This window comes from Bos indicus, chromosome 13 (genome assembly GCF_029378745.1).
Source record: "Bos indicus isolate NIAB-ARS_2022 breed Sahiwal x Tharparkar chromosome 13, NIAB-ARS_B.indTharparkar_mat_pri_1.0, whole genome shotgun sequence".
In the NCBI taxonomy this organism is placed as follows: domain Eukaryota; kingdom Metazoa; phylum Chordata; class Mammalia; order Artiodactyla; family Bovidae; genus Bos; species Bos indicus.
The window spans coordinates 29,741,128-29,767,539 of NC_091772.1; the positions used below are offsets into that span (position 1 = coordinate 29,741,128).

At 43.1% G+C, this 26,412-nt stretch overlaps 1 protein-coding gene across 3 annotated transcripts in view; it reads right to left on the minus strand.

Annotated features, from left to right (window-relative positions):
• NMT2 (N-myristoyltransferase 2) overlaps nt 1-26,412 on the minus strand; it is a 60,488-nt gene that overhangs the window by 16,560 nt on the left and 17,516 nt on the right. For all 3 annotated transcript variants that reach the window (XM_070800859.1, XM_070800861.1, XM_070800860.1), the window contains exons 2-8: nt 13,428-13,563; nt 8,454-8,598; nt 5,622-5,740; nt 5,436-5,527; nt 5,196-5,312; nt 2,239-2,409; nt 574-682 (exon numbers count right to left, since the gene is read on the minus strand). In XM_070800859.1, the coding sequence (XP_070656960.1) occupies nt 574-682; nt 2,239-2,409; nt 5,196-5,312; nt 5,436-5,527; nt 5,622-5,740; nt 8,454-8,598; nt 13,428-13,563 (889 nt within the window). The remainder of the gene's footprint in view (nt 1-573; nt 683-2,238; nt 2,410-5,195; nt 5,313-5,435; nt 5,528-5,621; nt 5,741-8,453; nt 8,599-13,427; nt 13,564-26,412) is intronic.

The following is a 26,412-nucleotide window of genomic DNA, read 5'->3' on the forward strand; positions in this document are numbered from 1 at the left end:
AGTACATGTGTTGGTTTCAGCTTCTGCCTTTGTGGTAGTTTCTTATGGAGCGACAGAGAACTCATTTACCATCTGAGCCCCAAATAAAAGCCAAGACTGGTAAGCACATTTAAATTTTCCCTTATTAAGGGACAACTTTTCACACTGAGAAGTTTCTAGTTTAAAACGATGCTAATTCAATAAGACATTATTTCCTCTCCCTAGGTTTCTCTTTTAAACCTTATTCCTTAATTCCATGTGCAAAGAAACCATCAGAAGCTGGGACTTTTCTTCCCTCTTCCTGAATAGAATGTAAGTGCTCAAAATTTAAAAACCTGCAAGTTAGGAGTTCAACCCCATCCAACCCCAAACTGAAGACCTTTTAAAAGCCTTAAACAAAACAAAACAAAACAAAACCTGGTATTTCCAAATGAACTCTCCTCCTGGCCCTGAAGTTCTCTGAAGTCTTTTAAGCTACATATTCACATCTTCAGACACATGAACCAGTTTTTAGCTTCCTGCAAATAATTCTTTTCTATGTTAAAAGTTTCAGTTGTTAATAGCTTCAAAAAACAGCAAGCCATTCTTACTTACATCTGGAAGTCTGTACAGCTTCATCGTTCTCTGCAAAGTCATATTTCTACTCAAGTGAGAAAATTTCACTTCTACCAATTTTCTGGGGTTTAGTGATCGATGCCAGTATCTGAAATACAATACAGGCTTTAAGGTCTGATTGATTTCTAACTCTCCAAGTTTTTACTCTTTGTCTCAGCTCAGCTGTTACAGAAGTACTGAACAAACATCATGTAGGGCCTGGTGCAGTGCAGGTCCTGGTCCTCTGCCTATGTAATTATTTTATCTGTCATTTTTACCTCGAAATGATGTTCCAGTTATGCTCTTTTGACATTGGTAACCTTCCGTCTCTTTTAATATAGAAAAATCTTAAAATTGCAGAAGAAATATTGACAATGTCCAGTTTGTAAGTATTGAATGACCATCACAGATTCTAAGAAGGCAAACCAAAAACTTTAAAAGCATGAAAAGACTCCCTGAAGTTAGTAACCTTCACATTTATATAATGCACATGGAAGAAAACTTTTTGAGAAATGAGTCTGAATTTCTTAAATGATTCTGGCTTAGGTACTGGAATGAATGATTACAGATTATATTAAAATATACCTGGGAAGTCTTATTTATTCTGTTTATTTATGAATAACTGAATAGGAGAGAGGCATTTTACAGGTTTGTCTTCTATACTCTGAAGTTTTTTCCTGAAGTTTCATCTTATTTGAGTCAAAAAAAATAGCAGTGGCTTCCCAGGTGGCTCAGTGGTAAAGAAGCTGCCGGCCAGTGGAGGAGATGCAGGAGGCTTGGGTTCAGTCCCTGAGTTGGGAAGATCCCCTGGAGGAGGAGATGGCAACTCACTCCAGTCTGGATAATCCCATGGACTGAGGAGCCTGGTGGGCTGCAGCCCATAGGGCAGCAATGGGTTGGACACAACTGAGCAGGCATGCATACACACATGCAAAAACAAAGGAGAGGGAAGGACTTCCCTGTCAATCCAGTGGTTAAGACTCTGCACTGCAAGTGTAGGGGGTGAGGTCTCAACCCCTGGTTGGGGAACTAAGATCCCGTATGCTGTGCAGCGCAGCCAGAAGATACAAAAAATTTTTTAAAAATAGTAGAGGGACACAGACTCTTTCTGATGCTCTAGAAACAGGTTAGTCAAGTGAAATCTGATATATGATTTTCTTACTGGATTAACTTTTGAAAGCTTGAAAAGAGCACATGAAATAATAAAGTAATAAGAACAGAGCTTTAGCCTTCTTTTCACTCATAGCAGACAAGTATGTTCAGGCTTTCCGGCTAGATGCTTATCAAGCTTTTGGAGCAGTTCCTGACAGCACTGGTACAACACTGAGTGTTCGAGAGGGAAAGAAAATGGTACTACAGGGACATCTCCTGATAACTGATGCCCTGGGTTTCACAAGGCAGCAACTAGCCTTTCAAATGAAGAGACACAGAAATAGACACACAGCATCATTCATATACATGTGGCTGTGGGGTTTACCACAAGAATACTGGGCTAATGGTTCTTGGTTGTATCGCCATCTCTGCTACCAACCAACATCATCATCATGGGTCAGCCAAAACCCTTCCAGGTTACAAGGGTGGAGAATACTACTTGTAGAAACATGACAAGGAGGCTTGAAGCATTAGGCAAAGGTGATGTGCAAGATAAAGGTGTGATGCTAATACCTGCACGTGGCCACTGGCTTTGGAAGAACCACTCCAGCGGTATAAACGGCCTGGAAAATCCCTTCCAGGTTCACTCTCCTGGTTATTTCTCGAATCAACACTGGGGCTACCCGTTTTGATCTCAATTTCTTATGAACACAAAGAAAGTTGATTTCAACCATCTTCTTCACACTAAGAAAGAAAGGTGTTGAAAATTAGATCTAATGTAAGAGAAGAACATTTTTAAAAAGCAAGATAACACCTATAACATTTCAAAGAATATGAAACTGAAAGGCCTCCCTTAACATAATATTTAAGTAAAATATTCTACCATTTAGATATTTTACAAATTCAGGTTAACACACTATTCCCCACATGCCGCCACCAAAATGATCATAAACTCTAGGTTGTGGAGATGTAAACCTTCTTGTTCTAAATAAATCTGAGAACTTGGGTCTGTTCTAAAGTTTTCAGTTTAGAAACTGGATCGGCTGTGCCTCAAAGCTTCTATATCTGTTTTTCCTGTAACATATACAATTATGGCAGAAACTGGGTCACCCAGATGCAGAATCTAATAAGATACTGCTTTGGAGTATAATGCAATCTCTGGGATCCCTGGGAAGCACCTTGACAAGGCCAGAGCTGGTGCTTTTCTAAGCAACAATAAATCTTCTAGAGCTTCAAAGTCCATCCGCTGCTCTGGTTCCAGATATAGGCATTTCACTTGGCACAAAATATTCCTTGAGATCAAATGCGTTTCAGCAGTAAATAAGATCACCTAGCATACTGAAATGTGAAGAGACCTATGCACTAAATCTTTGCATTTCACAGCTCTATCTTTGACTCTCTAGGCTGGAGACCCAGGGCAAAAATGGAACATACATATCCTATGGATAAAAAGACTTCTAAAAAAATTCCTTCAAGTACTTTCCTCCCCAGAAACAAATCTGAAGTACCTATTTATATCTTTGTTTTTTTCTACTAGGTACATATATACGTAACCTGGGTGTGCATGTATCAGACTGGGAAGCAGAGAAAGATGGAGAAAAATACAACTGTCTTTTTTGGTTATTGTACACAACCTTTTAAAATGAATTCACAACCTTTATTTTTTAGAGCAGTTTTAGGTTCACAGCAAAACTGAGCAGCAAGTACAGAGTTCCCATGTACCTCTGCCCTCCCCACAGGTACAACCTCCCCTACCATCAACAACATGTACTCAGGCGTTTTAAAAAGCCATTTGTAGAGACGTGGATGAAACTAGAGCCTGTCATAAGGAGTCAAGTAAGTCAGAAAGAGAAAAACAAATACTGTATATTAACGCTATATGTGGAATCTAGAAAAATGGTACAGATGAATGTATTTGCAGGGCAGGAATAGAGGCACAGATGTAGGGAATGGATGTGTGGACACAGTGGGGGAAGGAGGAGGTGGGATGAATTGGGAGTTTGGGACTGACATATATATACCACCATGTGTAAAACAGATAGCTAGTGGGAACCTGCTGTATAGCGCAAGGAGTTCAGCTCGGTGCTCTGTGATGACCAACAGAGATGGGATGGGGGAGGGGGAGGCTCAAGAGGGAAGGGGTATATGTATACACATGGTTCATTCACGTTGTTGTACAGCAGAAACTAACACAGCATTCTAAAGCGATTATATTCTAATAAAATAAATAAATAGGTTAGACATTGGGAAAAAGAAGCCTATTCTTTTTTTTTTTTCCTGATGGAACAGTGATTTATTTGATATGAGCACAGCATAATTCATTTAACCAATATTTTATTATTGGACATTTGTGTCATAACCATATAATGGGAATTTTTCTAGATAAACACTAATTTGGGAAGTTGTTTGCCTTGCAAATTTGTTCATGGTGAGTTTCAATATGTCAGGATTCAGGAAGCTTTTACTCTCTGTTTTCTTCCTTAGTGTCACTTTTTTTTTTTTCATAGCTGGGCCAGTCGTTCCAGGCCCTTCTTTTTTTAAATTTTATTTTATTTTTTAACTTTACAATACTGTATTGGTTTTGCCATATATCAACATGAATCTGCCACAAGTATACACGTGTTCCCTATCCTAACCCCTACTCCCTCCTCCCTCCCCGTACCATCCCTCTGGGTCGTCCCAGTGCACCAGCCCCAAGCATCCAGTATCGTGTATTGAACCCGGACTGGCGACTCGTTTCATATATGATATTATACATGTTTCAATGCCATTCTCCCAAATCATCCTACCCTCTCCCTCTCCCACAGAGTCCAAAAGACTGTTCTATACATCTGTGTCTCTTTTGCTGTCTCGTATACAGGGTTATTGTTACCATCTTTCTAAATTCCATATATATGCGTTAGTATACTGTATTTATGTTTTTCCTTCTGGCTTACTTCACTCTGTATAATAGGCTCCAGTTTCATCCACCTCATTAGAACTGATTCAAATGTATTCTTTTTAATGGCTGAGTAATACTCCATTGTGTATATGTACCACAGCTTTCTTATCCATTCATCTGCTGATGGACATCTAGGTTGCTTCCATGTCCTGGCTATTATAAACAGTGCTGCGATGAACATTGGGGTACACGTGTCTCTTTCTCTTCTGGTTTCCTCAGTGTTGTATGCCCAGCAGTGGATTGCTGGGTCATAAGGCAGTTCTATTTCCAGTTTTTTAAGGAATCTCCACACTGTTCTCCATAGTGGCTGTACTAGTTTGCATTCCCACCAACAGTGTAAGAGGGTTCCCTTTTCTCCACACCCTCTCCAGCATTTATTGCTTGTAGACTTTTGGATCGCAGCCATTCTGACTGGCGTGAAATGGTACCTCATAGTGGTTTTGATTTGCATTTCTCTGATAATGAGTATGTTGAGCATCTTTTCATGTGTTTGTTAGCCATCTGTATCTCTTAAAAGAAGCCTATTCTAACCCCAATTCTTGAAGAAGCAATACGTCAAAATCAACAAGGGACAAGCTTCACCACGTACCTGTCATAGATCCGAATGTTTGCGGGGATGGCACTGATGAACCCCACCAGCTTTTTGTTTGAAGACACCCTGACCCCACAGTGCCACTGAAGGAGCCAGCCTGGGGGACGCAGAGCCCTGAAGTCAACACGGGCGAGGAAAACGAGTGTGCTGAGTGTCCAAGAAAACAGGGACAGAGACAGACAGCCCAACCCCACTGCAGTCGCATCCCCACCAGGCAGCGGCAACCATGAGACTCACCACAGCAGGAACTCAGGCGAGTAGTCAAACCGGAACATGTTGTCATCATCCTCGACGTAATTCTCATTCAGCAAGGTGTACAGCTCCCGGAGCTATGAGACCAAACGTGTCCCACCTGTGACGCTAGGGAACGACACAGCAGCAACCCAAGCCAAGGCGGGGACTGAGGTCTAAGGTTTTACTTACCACTTCGGCATTACCCAAGTCTAAAGTGTCCCACATAAAACCCTGCGGCAGGGAGTATGGTTCCTGACGCACGTTTTCTTTATCAGCTTCAATTGCGCCATGAGATGTTATTACTTCATCTAGATACAGGGAGAAGGAGAAAAAACAAAAAGATGTTTCAATTACAAAGTGTTCCAATGACCCCAAACGGTCAGTTACAGGAAACAAAAGCATGCTTTAGGGCTACTGAGTTTCACATAATCTTTAAAAATACTGTACTGTTTCAGCTACCTCTAGAGGGAGGTAAGGTAGTTACGTGGAGGTGGAGAGTAACTGCTATCTGAACAATTACAGGAGAAATAACTCGTCATCCGATGGCAAACTGGACGCAAGAAAACAATAGTGATTCCTCAATCTGAAGCCTCAGACTAGAGACTAATCATACGGCACAACTGCCGGCAATGTAGGTTTGCTATGACAGTCTTAGAGATGTTTTCTGTTTAACTCTGTTTTTCAACAAACAGGGGGCAAGGGCTGCAATGACCTCTGACCCCTCCCAGCACAATCCAAAGTTCAGTTCAGGACTGTCTACTTCTGTCCGGGCTGCTGGCAGCACAGTTCAAGCCATCAGTGTCTCCAGCGATTTCCACAAAGGTGCCCTTTTCCAGTCCTTCCTCTGGAACCTCCCAGTGTAGCTGGGATAAAATCCAGCCTCTTGGCCGTGGACTGTTGCCTGTCTGGCCACCCTCAGCACATCTGCCCCACCGGCCTCCCTTGGGCTGGGCCTCTGCTCAAAAGGCTGTCCCCGGCTGCTTTCACGTGAAAGCAGCCGCTCCTGCTTCTTCAGACGTAAGTTACACACCACTTCCTCATAGCATCCTCCTCAACGAAAGCTCTTCCTACGTGGATGTGTCCTCCCTACCTGCTCACTGTTAATCCTGCTTTCCCTCTACTGGCTCCCGTGTCTGCATCCCAGCGCCTGGCATATACAACAGATACTCAACAAACATCTGCTGAATAAATGACCTTCAGGTACAGTTCTTACCATCACAGACCTTTTTACAGGGGGAAGTCACAGAGTTTGCACCCACCCTAAAGGGTTTCTTTTCTCTCCTCCTAATCCCTGACTTTGCTATCCATCTTATCTCCAGTCTACCAGCTCATCCCCACATGAGTACCTCAGGCTCCCTCAGGTCAGCCCCAGTGGCCAGGGGCCCAGCTGCTCCCTTGGGGTCCCTGGGGAGTTGCTCTTAGGGCTTGGCTGATGTACACAACACCAGGGGCTCACCCCATTCAGGCAGCTCCAAACGGCGGGGTGTGTTTGACTGAACTGGAACAGAGCTCTGGAGAGAGACGATGAGATAGTCTCCCTGACTTTCAAACGTTCTCCCCAACCTCAGGTTCCCTCTTCGGCCATTAACCTGGCTCTGCCTTAATTGAGGTGCATAGAGAAGGCAAGGATTTAGGGGAGGGGCTAAAATGAGGTGAGCAGAGGGCTGGTGCACTGGGGTGGGTGCCAGCTAAAGAGACTTTCTTCTCCCCTGAGCCACGACCCAAAAGCCACCAGCAGCATTTAGCCAAACCCAATACATTCAGATCAATAAACCTTCATTCCCTTTAGCCAATGGTCACTCAATTCAGTGTCATTTAAAATCCAGTAAATTCATTCTAGAGGGTCTTCTTTCCTCACCAAATAATTTCTAGAGACTTAAAATCAAGGGAAGATCACTGCTTTCTGCTTCTGTTCACGCTCTGAAGCTCTTGCTTTTGAAGCTGCGTGGGGTGAGCGTGGGTGGTAAAGGAACAATCCCTTTTAAAAAGTTTGAAATCCATGATTTGAAGGCATGGAGGACAGTTGTTTCCTGCTTTATAATTGATGAAACTGGCTATCTGTACATAACTTGGCTAATAAGACTTTGGAATGGCAATGAACCCCTTATATTAAATATTATATATTATACATTAAATTTTGAATCTGGAACTATCATTGAAGAAATATATGGAAATGATACAATTATTTATCTTTATATAAACATAAGTCAAAGCAACAGGTTGAGCTTGTAATACACTGATAAGCATTTTTATGGCATTTAGAGCATCTGTTGGGTTGGCCAAAAAGTTCATTCCGGTCTTTCCACAAGATGGTATGGAGAAAGCTCAATGAACTTTTTGGCCAATTTTATTCTTTTTTTTTTTTTTTGCATAATGTGAAAGGGTAACAATGGAATTATGTTTACAGAAACTTAAGTGGTAGAAGTTTAAGTGAAATACGATGGAGCAGGCCTGGCACTGCAGGAAGAGGACCAGTAATGAAGTTCTGACGTGACCCAGAGCCCTTACGAAGGCCTTCACAAGGCGTCCTGATTCACTTACACGCAGTGTTACCACACTGGTAATCATTAACACCATGGGTGAATGTTCAGAATCCTACTGTTAACAGGGCAAAATTTTCTATTTCAGTAAGATTTAATAGGCAAATTTCCTGTGTCTTCTGGGATAACTGAGGTGTGAGACTGCTAAAAATTTATGTAGAAGGAAAAACCACTCCATGAAGACTGGAACCAAAACACTGGTGGTGGGGAGGCTCCTCTTTTATGTGTATATCTATATATTTCATACACTAATGTTTGAAGTGTGGGGACACTAGATTTTTTTGTAGGCACAGGAGTTATATTAAAATTGTTGTTACTAAAAGCCAATGTCATCACTCAATATTTATTTTAATAGGAAAAATATGACTCAGAATCTGTGGTCTGAAACAAATCATATAAGTGAAATCAAGTCTCTTTTTGTGTTTTTTTGTTTGTTGTTAACCCAGCTTTGTTTTCAGAGGGAAAAGGCAGAAAAGCTTACTTAGTTTGGGTACCGGCTGTGTGTCCCAAAACTGGTATCTGTGTTTGGCAGCCTCATCAATGTTTCTGGCAGGGCCCTGGCATGCAGATAACAGCTCCATTGCCCTCTGGATATCCTGCAACTTCTGCATTGGGATGGTGGAATTCTACAACAGCAAAGACACACAGACACAGAGTATGAGGAAGCTGCCGCTGCTCCCAAACCTAGGGCAGGTACATGCACGCCTGCCTCGGAGGCTACAGCGTTCGCTGGAAAAACGCACGATCCTCCTCTAAGCGGGGACCCTGGGCTCAAGTATGCTAACACATTAAAATATAAGCAAAGGTACAGGATAAAGGCAACAACAGTCCTATAGGTTTAATGGGGTTCTGACAGTCTGGAAAATCTCTAGTAAATCAAGCCAATGTTTGCTTCAGTTTCCCAAACATCTGCAAATGGTCCTCATGGTTAATTACTCATGTGAGTAGAGCAGCAGAAAGGGCTGCCGTGCAATGCAAACGTGAGCATCATACAGCAGCCAGTCAGTCCCTGGTTTTGGCTTCACTGATGGAGTTAATGCTTGGCAGGAGCAATTCGGGGACAAAAGAAAGAACTTCTAGAATGGAAATGAGGTGGACAAGGCAAATTTTAGTTCATAAAAAGAAAGAAAGAAACCTGAACTAAGTGCTGGGTGGAGGAGGAAGTTCATCAAGAAAGGACTCTCAAAGGATGCCTTATCCTGGACCACACCCCACCCGCTACTAATTCTGATGCTCCACCAGAAACAAATCCTTCAATGAGGATGTGCAGTTTCCTCCACGAATTCAGAACCTTTTGCTACCATAGCCTGTTAGCCCCAACCCAAGTGTGGTAAATAACCTTCCTTTTTAGTAAAGTGTATCCTCAGTCTATAAAATTGACAATGCCTTTAAATACTAAAGTTCCTTCCTTAAAACCAATATTTCTGGCATTTCTGAAGATTCCTTAGGTCTTTTTTTTTTTTTTTTCCTGGAAAATCCCTCAAATGATGTAATCAGATCAGATCAGTCGCTCAGTTGTGTCCGACTCCTTGGGACATAAGACTGAATATGGAAATTGGTGAGGTTTTCTCAACATGCAAAATTACTGATGAGTTTTAGAATTTTGATGCCATACAAAGAACGCTCTTCACTGTGGGTTCAGAAGCGGTTAGAAAGAGTCTCAGAACTTTCAGTTCTTGTCAACATCACAGGCACCAAGGAAAGGTACCATCGACCCTCAGTGGTTTATTAACAGCAGGTCTGGACTTAGTTCAATTCTGAATCTGAAGTCAGTGACCTAGAGCAAATCCTTTTATCTGGGAAGCTGACTTGTTTGACTCAGCGTTAAAGTCTTAGTCACTCAGTTGTGTCCAACTCTTTGTGATCCCGTGGACTGTAGCCCACCAGCCTCCTCTATCCATAGAATTCTCCAGGCAAGAATACTGGAGTGGGTAGCCATTCTCTTCTTCAGGGGATCTTCCCAACCCAGGGATCAAGCCCGAGTCTCCTGCATTCCAGGCATATTCTTTACCATCTGAGCCACCAGGGAAGCCCCAGTACAAAATATTTAATACAGATCGTCCTGTGGTAGTTTGACTCACTAGGTTCCCTTAAGATTCTTGCCCTAAAATGATTCCAAGAAACAAAGTGCTGGAAATCTAACTAGAAGTAGGTTAAAGTCTTGATATCTCCAGTTGGAAGTCTAACAGCATCACCCAGGCCTACCACAAATATTGTAAGCTGTTTATCTTATATTTTGCTTGAGGTCTAAATCATCAGGTTCATACATCAATTACACATACTAATTTAACAAAGTTATATTGTTGTTCTGACTTACTGTAGTTTTAGATGTCTCTTTTTGGGTCTCCTTTGAGCCTCCAACACAAAAGTAACAGATTCCTAGCCAAATGAATTTACATCCATCTGAGCCCCAAAACACAATGAAGAGACTTACAACTTACACAGAAAGTAAGAGGACAGTATATTTAAGCTAATAATGCTTGAACATGCATCCATTTATGTTACAATAAGCCAAGTAGAACCTAGTCTTACAAAAATATATCTACAGTGTCTGCACTGAATTTGCCATAGTAATTCTTCCCTGCTATTTGAATTAAATCCTCTAACATGAATATACCAAAATCTAACTCTTTCAAAACAAACATGCATCAGCATCTTTGTTTCAAGGAAGCCAATGATGGTACCCCGTCTCCACGAAGAAACCCTCAGAGTGGTTTCTGCCTAAGCAGGCTGACCAGCAGTCTTTATATAAAATCACCATTCATGAAGTAGCTATATCCCAATGCTCAATATTCAGTGCTCTCTTTTAAATGAGTCTAGTTGATTTACAATATTATGTTAACTTCAGATGTACAACACAGTGATTCAATGTTTTTACAGATGATGCTCTTAAAGTAGATTCAAGTAAGTGCAACTTTCAAATCCACGGTGACAGGGCAGTAAACTTGGCTATGGTAAATTCTTAAACCTATCCAATCACCTTCTGGAATAGCACCAAATGGAGTGTTTAGAAAGGTGAGACTGGGTGAGGATCCCACATTAGTCTCCCACTGCTGTATTTCCGATGTAAGAGTCAGACATGCCTCTGCTTCTCCTTATCTGCTCCTTGGGAAATACTAAACACCAACTGTACTCCTTGTCCACTAGTTTCCAATTTAATACCATGGAAAAAATGTCCAAGTCTTTAATCACCATGAAGTGTATAAGAACCCAAATATCATTTTATTTTGGTTCTTGAGCATAAACCACAATATTCTTGAAACTAAAGAATCTCTAAAAGTCACTGTAATTGATGGTTTTATGTTGAGCTGGCATCAGTTTAAGGGAAAGGAGCCTCAGTTTTTAAGATGCAGTGAAAAGCCCACATTAAAACAATTTTGACTTCACTAAAAAAGAAAGACTTTCTCTACCACGTCATACTAGCAGTTCCTCCTGCCTTGCCTGGTTCCTTTTCCTTAAAATGCTATTCATCCACTCATTTTATTTTTAATTAAAAAAATTTTTTAAGTAGAGTTGATTTACAATGCTGTGCCCCAAAGTGACTTGGTTATACATAGATATATTCTTTTTCATATTCTTTTCCATTATGGTTTGTCACAGAATGTCGAATATAGTTTCTTGTGCTATACACTAGGGTTTTGTTGTTTGTGAAAGAAAGTGAAAGTCGATCAGTCATGTCTGGCTCTTTGCAACCCCATGGACTATTATACCGTCCATGGAATTCTCTAGGCCAGAACAATGGAATGGGTAGCCTTTCCCTTCTCCAGGGGCTCTTCCTAGCCTAGGGCTCAAACCCAGGTCTCTGGCATTGCAAACGGATTCTTTACCAGCTGAGCCACAAGGGAAGCCCAGGAATATTGGAATGGGTAGCCTATTCTCCAGGCCAGAATACTGGAGTGGCTAGCGTATCCCTTCTCCAGTGGATCTTCCTGACCCAGGGATCGAACCGGGGTTTCCTGCATTGCACGCAGATTCTTTACCAACTGAGCTATCAGGGAAACCCTGTGTTGTTTATCCATCCTATATGTAAGAGTCTGCATCTGCTAATCCCAAATTCCCATTATGTAGCTGCTTCTAAGTGACCAGAGGTAGGGGAAGGACCCAAAATCACCAGGGGTACGGGGACTGGCAGCAGCTGGGGATGAGAACAGAAGGAATAAGGAGATAGTCATGAATGCATGTAAGTAACACTACATTTATCTGATGAAGCAACCTTAAGAAATAAAAAAGATATCTTGCCAGCTTATACGAGTTACCTTGAAACTTATAACTGTAGATAGACTATTTATTATCTGAGAACCAGAATGAAAATCTATCCATGGAGACTGTACTTTATTCTCACCCCAGAAAAGCAGTCAGGGAAAACCTGGGGCAAGTAATTTTCCTTCTTGGTGATTCCTGGTCCTTATGTGTAAAACTGATAACAACAACAACAAAACCACCTGCCAGACTCACCCACTGTCATATGATGTAAACTTTGTGCAAGAAGGAAATTTAGACCCCACAAAACTTGCGTAACCATAACGACTGCCATGTATATAGTATAAAAACCACATAATAAAGATGGTCTGATTATGACTTCACGAGAGCCTGTGAGTTGGGTAGCTTTGGGAGGGGCAAGCCTGGCAGAGGCACCTGGCTCGATAGCCACAGGGCCAGGACCGAGCTCCTGCCAGGATACCATGGGCTCCCCAGCTCACCTGGAGCTACAACAATCAGATAACCTGTTTTGTTACATGCCTAACTCTACCCCCTTTTGCTGTGTCTGGCATCAAGAGTTCTGTCTTTCCTGGGCCTAGCACACGAGGTCTGTATTTGCAGCGAGGGTGACCGGGGTGACCCCAGGGAAGGGGCATCTGGCATCAGCACCTCCAGAGGGATACAGGACACAGGGCCCAGCTAGACCACTTCTGGTTTGGTTATTTCCACCTCCTGGCAATGGAATTAGGGTTGGCCGCTGCAGATTGGTCCAAGGCAAAGTCAACAGGAGACTTACCCGTGGTGGCTCCCGCTGACATCTGCCTGATGGTGCTGTATTCAAGTAATTAGACAGACACCCAGGAAAATAAAAAATGTGAATATCTTCTGAACAAAAAGGAATCAAACATTAAGTGTAACTTAAATACCTAACAAGGTCACACAGACTTCCTTCTATGATTACAAGCTACAAACTAGTTTGCTAAGAAAGGGGCGAGTTGTAGGCAGACCACACACACACACACACACACACACACACACACACACAGAAGCCCAGCGCGAACTGCTTAGTTATCTGGGTGCCAGCATGAGTTCTGGGAAAGCTGTAAATATCTCACAGAGAACCCTGCCATGCAGAACACAGTGATGGCACACCCTAACTACACCTCTGCCCCAAAAGGGTGCTTGCCTAAGCTGCCCAGACCCGCTTTCACAGGCATACAACACCACGGAGATTAAAATAAAACACAGTTCTCACTTTTGAAGGCGGCTGAATCTTAATCTCCTGGGAATCGGATGCCGAGTCTGACTTGGTGCCTCCAGAATTTGGTTTCTCCTTTTTTCTCTTCTGTTTCTTCTTTTTCTTTTTGGCACCCAAATCCCCGCCGGGACTTCTGTTAGAAAATTCACAGGGTTTGTAAAAACAACAACAGGCAGGTCACTATGTAAAATCTGAACTGCATGAAATTAATCATTTAGGAAAAACATATGTTATACTACATTAGGATGTGCAGTCTTATGATTGATGTGAAATACATATATATTCAGATGACCAGATATGTATTTGCTTTTGACCCATGGTTCCTGGATAACAGTTCCCTAAATGCTTATAGCGTATTCAAAAGCAGAGACATTACTTTGCCAAAAAAGGTCCGTCTAGTCAAGGCTATGGTTTTTCCAGTGGTCTTGTACGGATGTGAGAGTTGGACTGTGAAGAAAGCTGAGCGTTGAAGAATTGATGCTTTTGAACTGTGGTGTTGCAGAAGACTCTTGAGAGTCCCTTGGACTGCAAGGAGATCCAACCAGTCCATTCTAAAGGAGATCAGTCCCGGGTGTTCTTTGGAAGGACTGATACTTTGGCCACCTCATGCGAAAAGTTGATTCATTAGAAAAAACCCTGATGCTGGGAGGGATTGGGGGCAGGAGGAGAAGGGGATGACAGAGGATGAAATGGCTGGATGGCATTACCGACTAGATGGACACGAGTTTGGGTAAATTCAGGGAGTTGGTGACGGACAGGGAGGCCTGGCATGCTGCGATTCATGGGGCTGCAAAGAGTCAGACACAACTGAGAGACTGAACTGAACTGAACTGAAGTATGGGCTGATTACCAGGGGAGCAACTCTGTGATTAGAAGGCTGGAACTTTCAATCCCACCCCCTGACCTCAGGGAGGCAAGCAGGGCTGGAGTCTAATCAAACACCAGCGGCCGATGATGTAATCAACTGCATCTATGTTAAAGTGCTGCACTCAATATGCCAGCAAATCTGGAAAACTCAGCAGTGGCCACAGGACTGGAAAAGGTCAGTTTTCATTCCAATCCCAAAGAAAGGCAATGCCAAAGAATGTTCAAACTACTGCACAATTGCACTCATCTCACATGCTAGCAAACTAATGCTCAAAATTCTCCAAGTCAGGCTTCAACAGTACATGAACTGTGAACTTCCAGATGTTCAATCTGGATTTAGAGAAGGCAGAAGAACCAGAGATCAATTTGTCAACATCTGTTGGATCATCGAAAAAGCAAGAGAGTTCCAGAAAAACATCTACTTCTGTTTTATTGACTACACCAAAGCCTGTGTGCGGATCACAACAAACTCTGGAAAATTCTTCAAGAAATGGGAATACCAGACCACCTTACCTGCCTCTTGAGAAATCCGTATGCAGGTCAAGAAGCAACAGAACTGGACATGGAACAACAGACTGGTTCCAAATAGGGAAAGGAGTATGTCAAGGCTGTATATTGTCACCCTGCTTATTTAACTTATATGAGGAGTACATCATGTGAAATGCCGGGCTGGACGAAGCACAAGCTGGAGTCAAGGTTGCTGGTAGAAATGTCAATAACCTCAGATACACAGATGACACCACCCTTATGGCAGAAAGCAAAGAACTAAGGAGCCTCTTGATGAAAGTGAAAGAGGAAAGTGAAAAAGTTGGTTTAAAACTCAACATTCAAACAACTAAGATCATGGCATCTGGTACCATCACTTCATGGCAAATAGATGGGTAAACAGTGGAAACAGTGGCTGACTTTATTTTTTTGGGCTCCAAAATCACTGCAGATGGTGCCTGCAGCCATTAAATTAAAAGATGCTTACTCCTTGGAAGGAAAGTTATGACTAACCTAGACAGCATATTAAAAAGCAGAGACATTACTTTGCCAACAAAGGTCTGTCTAGTCTGGGCTATGGTTTTTCCAGTAGTCGTGTATAGATGTCCGAGTTGAACTATAAAGAAAGCTGAGCGCTGAAGAACTGATGCTTTTGAATTGTGGTGTTAAAGACTCTTGAGAGTCCCTTGGACTGCAAGGAGATCAAACCAGTCCATCCTAAAGGAAATCAGTCCTGAATATTCATTGGGAGAGCTGATGCTGAAGCTGAAATTCCAATACTTTGGCCACCTGATGCAAAGAACTGATTGATTTAAAAAGAACCTGATGCTGGAAAAGATTGAAAGCAGGAGGAGAAGGGGATGACAGAGGAGGAGATGGTTGGATGGCATCACTGACTCAATGGACATGAGTTTGATCAAGCTGCGGGAGTTGGTGATAGCCAGGGAAGCCTGGTGTGCTGCATTCCATTGGGTTCAAAGAGTCGGACACGACTGAGTGACTGAACTGAAATAAGGGAGGCTGCATAAAAACCCAAAAGGAGGGGGTTCTGAGCCCGTAACCTGTGGAATCTGATGCTGTCTTTGAGAAAACAGTGTCAGAACTGAGTTGAATTGTGGGACACCTAGCTGGAGTCTGAGAAGCCCCTCGTGTTATGTGGGAAGTTCCTCCCTCCCCATTGGAACTGGGAGCAGGAACTCAGAAGATTATTAGTCTACACTCAGTGACCCTGCAGGGTACTTAGATGTCATTTAAGCAGGAGAATCATATAAATAAATGCTATTTTATCATGGAAGGCAAATAGCTTTCACAGGTATCCACTCTGCCAATGTACTCTTTAGTCAGGGAGAGACACATGTTATAAAATATGTCATTATAAATGTCTCTTGGGTACACAAACCACTAATCTTGACATAACAGAACCAAAGAAAGTGCTTCTCTGCAGAGGGGGAAATGTCTTCTGATAAAGATTTTTATTAGATGAATTAACAATTAAAAACTCTACATGAAAAAACAAAAAATAATCACTGGTAAAATATTTCTGTTTGGACCCTTGTCATCTTAGAGCGGTCATCTTCTGAAAGAGCAAAAGAGACACAAGGAGATTTCAAATTCCCATTTCTTTGAGCCTGCTCTCCCACAGTATCCCCAGAGATAAATTCAGAGTCAGAGATTATTATTGCATTATCACCTGATGCAGGGAAGCGTGATTGAAATATCAGTTCTATTACTCCTTTTTGAAATTTATGTATTCATTTACTCTAAATTTGGCTGTGCTGGGTCTTAGTTGTGGCATGTGGGCTCTAGTTACCTTACCAAGACTTGAACCCAGGCCCTCTGCATCGGGAGTGTGGAGTCTCAACTACTGGACCACCGGGGAAGTCTCCTCTTGTATCATTCTTAGCTAGCTCTATCTGTTCCTATTTTCTTACTTGAATTTTTACCTAATTATCAAGTACATGTTCATTAAAGACAAATGTCATTAAGTAACAGCCTTATATATACATCAACAGCCTTATAAAGATCAGATCAGATCAATCGCTCAGTCGTGTCCGACTCTTTGCGACCCCATGAATCACAGCACGCCAGGCCTCCCTGTCCATCACCAAATCCCAGAGTTCACTCAGACTCACGTCCATCGAGTCAGTGATACCATCCAGCCATCTCATCCTCTGTCGTCCCCTTCTCCTCCTGCCCCCAATCCCTCCCAGCATCAGAGTCTTTTCCAATGAGTCAACTCTTCGCATGAGGTGGCCAAAGTATTGGAGTTTCAGCTTTAGCATCATTCCTTCCAAAGAAATCCCAGGGCTGATCTCCTTCAGAATGGACTGGTTGGATCTCCTTGCAGTCCAAGGGACTCTCAAGAGTCTTCTCCAACACCACAGTTCAAAAGCATCAATTCTTCGGCGCTCAGCCTTCTTCACAGTCCAACTCTCACATCCATACATCACCACAGGAAAAACCATAGCCTTGACTAGACGGACCTTTGTTGGCAAAGTAATGTCTCTGCTTTTGAATATGCTATCTAGGTTGGTCATAACTTTCCTTCCAAGGAGTAAGCGTCTTTTAATTTCATGGCTGCAGTCACCATCTGTAGTGATTTTGGAGCCCAGAAAAATAAAGTCTGACAGTGTTTCCACTGTTTCCCCATCTATTTCCCATGAAGTGATGGGACTGGATGCCATGATCTTCGTTTTCTGAATGTTGAGCTTTAAGCCAACTTTTTCACTCTCCACTTTCACTTTCATCAAGAGGCTTTTGAGTTCCTCTTCACTTTCTGCCATAAGGGTGGTATCATCTGCATATCTGAGGTTATTGAGATTTCTCCCGGCAATCTTAATTCCAGCTTGTGTTTCTTCCAGTCCAGCGTTTCTCATGATGTACTCTGCATATAAGTTAAATAAACAGGGTGACAATATACAGCCTTGACGAACTCCTTTTCCTATTTGGAACCAGTCTGTTGTTCCATGTCCAGTGCTAACTGTTGCTTCCTGACCTGCATACAGATTTCTCAAGAGGCAGATCAGGTGGTCTGGTATTCCCATCTCTTGAAGAATTTTCCACAGTTTATTGTGATCCACACAGTCAAAGGCTTTGGCATAGTCAATAAAGCAGAAATAGATGCTTTTCTGGAACTCTCTTGCTTTTTCCATGATCCAGTGGATGTTGGCAATTTGATCTCCGGTTCCTCTGCCTTTTCTAAAACCAGCTTGAACATCAGGAAGTTCACGGTTCACGTATTGCTGAAGCCTGGCTTGGAGAATTTTGAGCATTACTTTACTAGCATGTGAGATGAGTGCAATTGTACGGAAGTTTGAGCATTCTTTGGCACTGCCTTTCTTTGGGATTGGAAAGACAAATTGGAAGTGGTCATACAAGAGATGGCAAGAGTGAATGTCGACATTCTAGGAATCAGCAAACTGAAATGGACTGGAATGGGTGAATTTAACTCAGATGACCATTATATCTACTACTGCGGGCAGGAATCCCTCAGAAGAAATGGAGTGTCCATCATAGTCAACAAAAGAGTCCGAAATGCAGTACTTGGATGCAATCTCAAAAATGACAGAATGATCTCTGTTTGTTTCCAAGGCAAACCATTCAATATCACAGTAATCCAAGTCTATGCCCCAACCAGTAATGCTGAAGAAGCTGAAGTTGAACGGTTCTATGAAGACCTACAAGACCTTTTAGAACTAACACCCCAAAAAGATGTCCTTTTCATTATAGGGGACTGGAATGCAAAAGTAGGAAGTCAAGAAACACCTGGAGTAACAGGCAAATTTGGCCTTGGAATATGGAATGAAGCAGGGCAAAGACTGATAGAGTTTTGCCAAGAAAATGCACTGGTCATAACAAACACCCTCTTCCAACAACACAAGAGAAGACTCTACACATGGACATCACCAGATGGTCAACACCAAAATCAGACTGGTTATATTCTTTGTAGCCAAAGATGGAGAAGCTCTATATAGTCAGCAAAAACGAGACCAGGAGCTGACTGTGGCTCAGACCATGAACTCCTTATTGCCAAATTCAGACTTAAATTGAAGAAAGTAGGGAAAACCACTAGACCATTCAGGTATGACCTAAATCAAATCCCTTATGATTATACAGTGGAAGTGAGAAATAGATTTAAGGGCCTAGATCTGATAGATAGAGTGCCTGATGAACTATGGAATGAGGTTCGTGACATTGTACAGGAGACAGGGATTAATACCATCCACATGGAAAAGAAATACAAAAAAGCAAAATGGCTGTCTGGGGAGGCCTTACAAATAGCTGGGAAAAGAAGAGAAGCGAAAAGCAAAGGAGAAAAGGCAAGATATAAACATCTGAATGCAGAGTTCCAAAGAGTAGCAAGAAGAGATAAGAAAGCCTTCTTCAGCGATCAATGCAAAGAAATAGAGGAAAACAACAGAATGGGAAAGACTAGGGATCTCTTCAAGAAAATCAGAGATACCAAAGGAACATTTCATGCAAAGATGGGCTCGATAAAGGACAGAAATGGTATGCACCTAACAGAAGCAGAAGATATTAAGGAAAGAATACACAGAAGAACTGTACAAAAAAGATCTTCACGACCCAGATAATCACGATGGTGTGATCATTCACCTAGAGCCAGACATCCTGGAATGTGAAGTCAAGTGGGCCTTAGAAAGCATCACTATGAACAAAGCTAGTGGAGGTGATGGAATTCCAGTTGAGCTATTTCAAATCCTGAAAGATGATGCTGTGAAAGTGCTGCACTCAATATGCCAGCAAATTTGGAAAACTCAGCAGTGGCCACAGGACTGGAAAAGCCTTATAAAAGGGTTCCTCAAAGGAAACCAATAGTTTTTCTGGCATAAATTCTTTAAAAATAGTCTTTCTTCTATAAGCATGCCTCTGTTTTTACTATGAGTAAATTTTAAACAAAAATTGAATCTTAAACACACTATTTTGAAATCTGGCTTTTTTCTCCTTCCACTGAACAAATGTGTCTTGGATTTCTTTCTTTCCATGTCAGGATATATTGAGCTACTTCATTTCTTTTTAGCAACTGGGTAGCATTCCCTTGTGTAAGTATAGCATATTTTATGCAACATTCCTATATTAAATATGCTGCTGCAAAAATATCTTCTGGTACTTATATCTTTGTGCATTCATGCTGGTTTGTCCATAGGTGGAAATGCTAGGTCAAAGGGCACGTATTTTTATTTTTACAAAATATGGTATTTAGTAAAGCAGTTACCAGCTTCCACCCCAACAGTAAGTCAGTTTCTGGTTCTGCATGTAGGGAGCTTGGAAGTCACCACTCCACCCTAGCAGACTGAAAAACCAACAATTCCTCTGAGATCCCTAAGGGAGGGAGGGACACAGGACAAACTGCTGCCCCCAAGATTGGAGCAACAGTTTCTGGGAGCAGAGACTCACAAGTGGCAACGTCCATGGGAGCCAGTGCTCAGGGAGGAACCCCGGGACTGTAATTCACAAAGTCCTGGAGGCTGTGTGTGGACAAGCCTGAGAGTCACCAGCCCAGTCACAGGGGTCTCCCACAGTTCTGTGAGTTTTACACCTGGAGCCCAATCAGGTTCACATGGTAGATACTGGAGAAGAATCTCCTCATACTTCTGGCAGAGGAATCATTTTAGAAATACGCCAGACATTCTGTGCTTCTTAACAAGGCCTGTTCTCAGCAGAAACTAGTCAACCAGAAACTAACCAGCTGGGCTATGATCAGAGCCTAACTGATCTGAGGAAGGGAAATACCCAACTCCAGCCCCCTTAAGCCATTCTATCCCACGTCTGTGACGTCACAGTCTAGAGGCACAGGCTCACCAGAAGACTGAGACCTAGCCATAGGACCTTAGAATGCTTCCTGTCCCCCCACACCTCACCACGGCATGCTATGCTATGCTATGCTATGCTAAGTCACTTCAGTCATGTCCGACTCTGTGAGACCCCATAGATGCCAGCCCACCAGGCTTCCCCGTCCCTGGGATTCTCCGGGCAAGAACACTGGAGTGGGTTGCCATTTCCTTCTCCAATGCATGAAAGTGAAAAGTGAAAGTGAAGTCGCTCAGTTGTGTCCGACTCCTAGCGACCCCATGGACTGCAGCCTACCAGGCTCCTCCGTCCATGGGATTTTCCAGGCAAGAGTACTGGAGTGGGGTGCCATTGCCTTCTCCGCACCACGGCATGACCATAGGCCTATTTACAGCAGTTCCTTTTACCCAGTACATCATGGCTGAGTATCAAGAAAAAAAAAAAATGACAAGGCATTCCAAATACACAGTTGGAAAAGATACAGCAAGCATCAGAACTAGACAAGGTAGGGATGGTAGGATGATCAGACCTGGGATTGGAAACAACTATGATTAATATGCTAAGGGCGCAAGTGGACAAAACAGAAAGCACACAAGAACAGATGGGTAATGTGAGCAGAGAGGTGGAAATCCTGAAAGAACCGAGAAGAATCAAAACACTGTGACAGAAATGAAGAATGTCTTTTGATGTACTTATTGGCAGACCGGATGTGGCTGAGGAAAGAATCTCTGAGCCTGAGGACATAGCAGTGAAAACCTCAGAACCCACCCCACCCCCTCCAAACTTGAAAAGCAAAGAGAAGATGGAAAAAAGAAGAATAGAGTATCCAAGGACTGTGAGGAAACCACAGAGTGTAACATACCTATAATGGGAGCACCAGAAGGAGGGGGGAGAAACAGAAGAAATATTTGAAACAATAATGACTGAGCATTTCCCCAAATCTACAGCAGGAGCTAACCCGCAGATCCAAGAAGCTCAGAGAATACCAAGCAGGATAAATGCCACCCGAACAGCATCTTGGCAAGATCATTTTCAAACTACAGAAAATTAAAGATGAACAGAGCCAGAGAGGAAAAATTACCTTACCTATAGGAGGCTTCCCTGGTAGCTTAGCTGGTAAAGAACCCACCTGCAATGCAGGAGACCCTGGTTCAATTCCTGGGTTGGGAAGATCTGCTGGAGAAGGGATAGGCTACCCACTCCAGTATTCTTGAGCTTCCTGGGTGGCTCAGAGGGTAAAGAATCCGCCTGCAATGCGGGAGACCTGGGTTCGATCCCTGGATTGAGAACATCCCCTAGAGAAGGGCATGGCAACCCACTCCAGTATTCTTGCCTAGAGAATCCCATGGACAGAGGAGCCTGACAGGCTACAGTCCATAGGATTGCAAAGAGCTGGACACAACTGAAGCAACTTAGCACACATGCACACACACAGAGGAACAACGGACAGAAGAGTAAATAAGAACATTAGTTCGCCTACATCTCTACTAGCACTGAAATATAACCATACTTTTTCATCTCTGACAATCTGATAGTTAGAAAAAAAGTCTCACTGTAGATTTAAATGTTCTTTTATTTAACCAGGAGTGAAGCTGGAAAATAGAAAATAGACCTAATGAGCATGAAACTAAGCAAAAAGATTTCTGGGCAGAAGGCTGAAAGCATGCTGGCTTTTCCCAGCTGTCTATAAGAAATGAGAACAGAGAGAGATTAACTCAAGAATGAGATTCTCAGCATTTGAATGAAAGAGAATTCCATGGACTGTATAGTCCATGGGGTCGCAGGAGTCAGACACGACTGAGCGACTCACACTTTAGAGAATACAAAAACCCAGGCAGTATTTGGGCTTCCCAGGGCGGCTCAGTGGTAAAGGATCTGCCTGCTAGTGCAGGAGGCACAGGAAACACGGATTCAGTCCCGGATTGGGAAGATTCCCTGGAGGAGAAAATGGCAACCCACTCCAGTATTCTTGTCTGGAGAATCCCATGGCTACACAGCCTGCCATGTAGCATGGCAGGCTACAGTTTGTGGGGTCACAAAGAGTCGGACACCACTGAGCATTGAGGCAGTACTTGCTAGACTCTGAATGAAACTGTTCCCCACCCCCAACATCTCCAGAAGGTGAAGTTCAGTTCAGTTGCTCAGTCATGTCCAACTCTTTGTGGCCCCGTGGACTGCAGCATGCAAGGCTTCCCTATCCATCACCAACTCCCGAAGCTTACTCAAACTCATGTATATAAAGTCAGTGATGCCATCCAACCATCTTATTCAGGACTGACTTCCTTTAGGATTGACTTGGTGGATCTCCTTGCAGTCCAAGGGACTCTCAAGAGTCTTCTCCAACACTACAGTTCTAAAGCATTCTTCGGTACTCAGCGTTCTTTATGGTTCAACTCTCACATCCATACACGACTACTGGAAAAACCATACCTTTGACTAGACAGACCTTTGTTGGCAAAGTAATATCTCTGCCTTTTAATATGCTGTCTAGGTTGGTCATAGCGTTTCTGCCAAGGAGCAAGCGTCTTTTAATTTCATGGCTGCAGTCACCATCTGCAGTGATTCTGGAGCCCCAAAAACTAAAGTCTGTCACTGTTTCCCCATCTATTTGCCATGAAGTAATGGGATCGGATTCCATGATCTTAGTTTTCTGAATGTTGAGTTTTAAGCCAACTTTTTCACTCTCCTCTTCTACTTTCATCAAGAGTCTCTTTAGTCCAGAAGATGAAAGCTTCACATATTAAGACGTGGCCTCAGGGGACTTAGCCGGTGGTCCAGTGGTTAAGACTCACCCTTCAAATGCAGGGATAGTGGGGTCAATCCCTGGTTGAGGAATTAGTCACCAGACTCCTCTGTTTATGGGATTCTCCAGGCAAGAATACTAAAGTGGGTTTCCATTTCCTCCTCCAGGGGATCCTCCTGACCCAGGGATTGAACCCATTTCTCCTGCAACTCCTGGATTGGTAGGTGGATTCTTTTTACCACTGAGCCACCTGGCAAGCCCCTAACAGATGAATAAAGAATATATACAATGGAATACTACTCAGCCATAAAAAAAGAATAAAATAATGCCATTTCCAGCAACACGGATGGATTTAAAAGATTATCATACTAAGTGAAATAAGTCAGAAAGATAAAGAAAAATACCATATAATACCACTTATATTTAGAATCTAAAAAATGAACCTATCTATAAAACAGAAACGGACTCATGAACATAGAGATCCGACTCAGTTCACTTCAGTTCAGTTCAGTCGCTCAGTCATGTCCGACTCTTTGCACCCCATGAATCGCAGCACGCCAAAGAACAGACTGGTGGTTGCCAAAGGTGAGGGGGTTGAAGGAGGGGAGGAACAGGAAGTTGGGATTAACAGATGTAAGCTTTTATATATAGAATGGGTAAACAAACTATATTTAATATCCTATAACAAACCATAATGGAAAAGAATACATAAAAATATATGTATGTGTAACTGAACCACTTAACACAACAATCAACTATACTTCAATTAAAAAAAAAAAAAGAGTTAAGCCAAGAATCACCTCTTTCAAGAATCCTTCTTGTTCCTTTCTAATCTGAAGTAGGTGCTCCTAACTCAATGTTCCTTCTGCCCTCTGAAGTGGAAGTGTTAGTCGCTCAGCTGGGTCCAACTTTGCGACCCCAAGGACTGGAGCCTGCCAGGCTCCTGTGTCCATGAGACTCTCCAGTCAAGAATACTGAAGTGGGTTGCCATGCCCTTCTCCAGGGCATCTTCCTGACCCAGGGACTGAACCTGGGTCTCTTGTATAGCGGGCAAATTCTTTACCTTCTGAGCCACTCACACAATACCCTCCCATCTAGCACTCACAAAACGTGGTGCTCTTACCTGCTTTTCCCACTAGAGTATAGGCTCCCTAAGAACAGAAAGTCTCTCATCTCTCTCTTTAAAAATATATGTGAAATAATAGAGATAATATAAGGCCCCAGTCCCTGGCACAGAGCTGCTAGACTGCTGGAATTTCCTGGGTGGCGGTAGCAGTGTCTTCTGATCTCATGAGGTGCCTCTGGGTGGGCTCCTGGATGGTCATAAAGAACAAGCCATGATCAGAAGCTTGAGATTTTCATACCCCATCTGCAGTTCTCCAGATATGTGAAGGGGCAGGAAATGGAGTTAATTATCAGTCATAAGCCTTCAGGAGCAGAGACCTTCCCGGCTGGTGAACCTGGGAGAGGCTGGGAGCATGGACCCTGGAGAGGGTTTGGGAGCTCCATGTCTCAGCCCCTCACCCCTTGCCCCACACACCCCTTCCATCTGGGTGTTCATCTGTATCCTTTAGCACATCCTTTTACAATCAACTGGTAAGCAGTAAAAAGTGTTTCCTTTTCCTTTTTTTGGCCAAGTTGCGTGGTATGCGGAATCTTACTTCTCCAACCAGGGATTGAACCCAGGCCCTCAGCATTGAAAGCATGGAGTGCTAACCAGTGGACCACCAAGAAATTCCCTAAAAAGTGTTTTCTTGAGGACTGTGAATTCAAATTAACCACTACAAGGAGGGGTTCTTGGGAAGAACCTCAAGTTTGTAGCTGGTTGGTCAGAGGCACAGGGGACAGCCTGGACTTAGGACTGTGTCCCCAGGGGGGAGGGTGCAAACTGGTGGGACCGGGCCCTCCACCTGTGGGATCTAATGCTGTCTCCAGGTGGACGATGTCAGAGTCAACGCAGGATCCCTGCTGGCACTGCAGACATGCTTGGTGTCAGAAGAGCTGGGGGGTTACAGTGGTTACAGTCAGGAGAACACAGCAGGAGAACTGGGTTTTTCCTACTCAGATAAACACTACTGGTGCTCACCAGTACTTCTGACCCCCTCCTGTGGACGTTCCAGGGGATGACCCATACACTCCCCCACCTGAAGTAGGAAAGGTGGGCCCAAGCAGGCTGTTTGCTGAGCCAATGGAAGACACGGAGATGGAACAGGTGGAGCTCCCAGGGGGGAGCATGTGAGGGTGCTGTGCCTTCTCTTTGCTGACTTCCCCTCCCAGCCAGCCTGGCAGCCTCGTCAAGATGCTGCACTGGAAGGCGATGGGCCTCCGACAGCCGAGGCTAGAGGTCCCCTGAGGATAGAGACCCCCACCCGCCACGTGTAGTGCCAGGGAAAACAACTGTGCTGATTTAACCAAACAGAGCTGTGGGCTTGGTCTTTACCACTAAGAGGACCCCAGGTGGCAGTCTCATCACCCCATATCTAGGTCACAGAGGAACTCTTCTTTCTGGTGGCCATTTACGTATTAAATCACAAACTTTTTGAGTTATAGTGACTAATTCACTTCTCTGCAGAGTCAAAGCATGAAAGTCATGTTCAACAGTGAGAAAAAGTGTTTAAAAGATAAGCACATGAAGGATTTCCTCAGTGGTCCAGTGGTTAAGACTCTGTGCTTCCACTGCAAGGGGCTTAGGTTCGATCCCTGGTCAGGGAACTAAGATCCCACGTGCCACGTGGTTCTGTCAAAAAATAAAAATATATAAAATAAAAGACACTAACAATTATTATTTTTTTTTTTAGAAAAGGGAAAGTGGATGAGCTATAGATGTGTGTTTTCCTGTTCTCCCTAATCCTGGAATAGAAAGTAGTGCTCGTTTTCTGCAATACATGAAGACCCCGCCAAATGACACCCTGTTGGTCTAAAAATAGTAATGCGTTCCCGTCCCCAAAACGAGCAGTTTGTTTTCACCGGTAGAATCAAATCTGCACCGTTGTGATGTTTATATTTAAAATCATCTAGTAGGGAAAAAAAATCATCTAGTAGTTAAGGACTTTCAGAAATATCTGACTAGCGATTGGG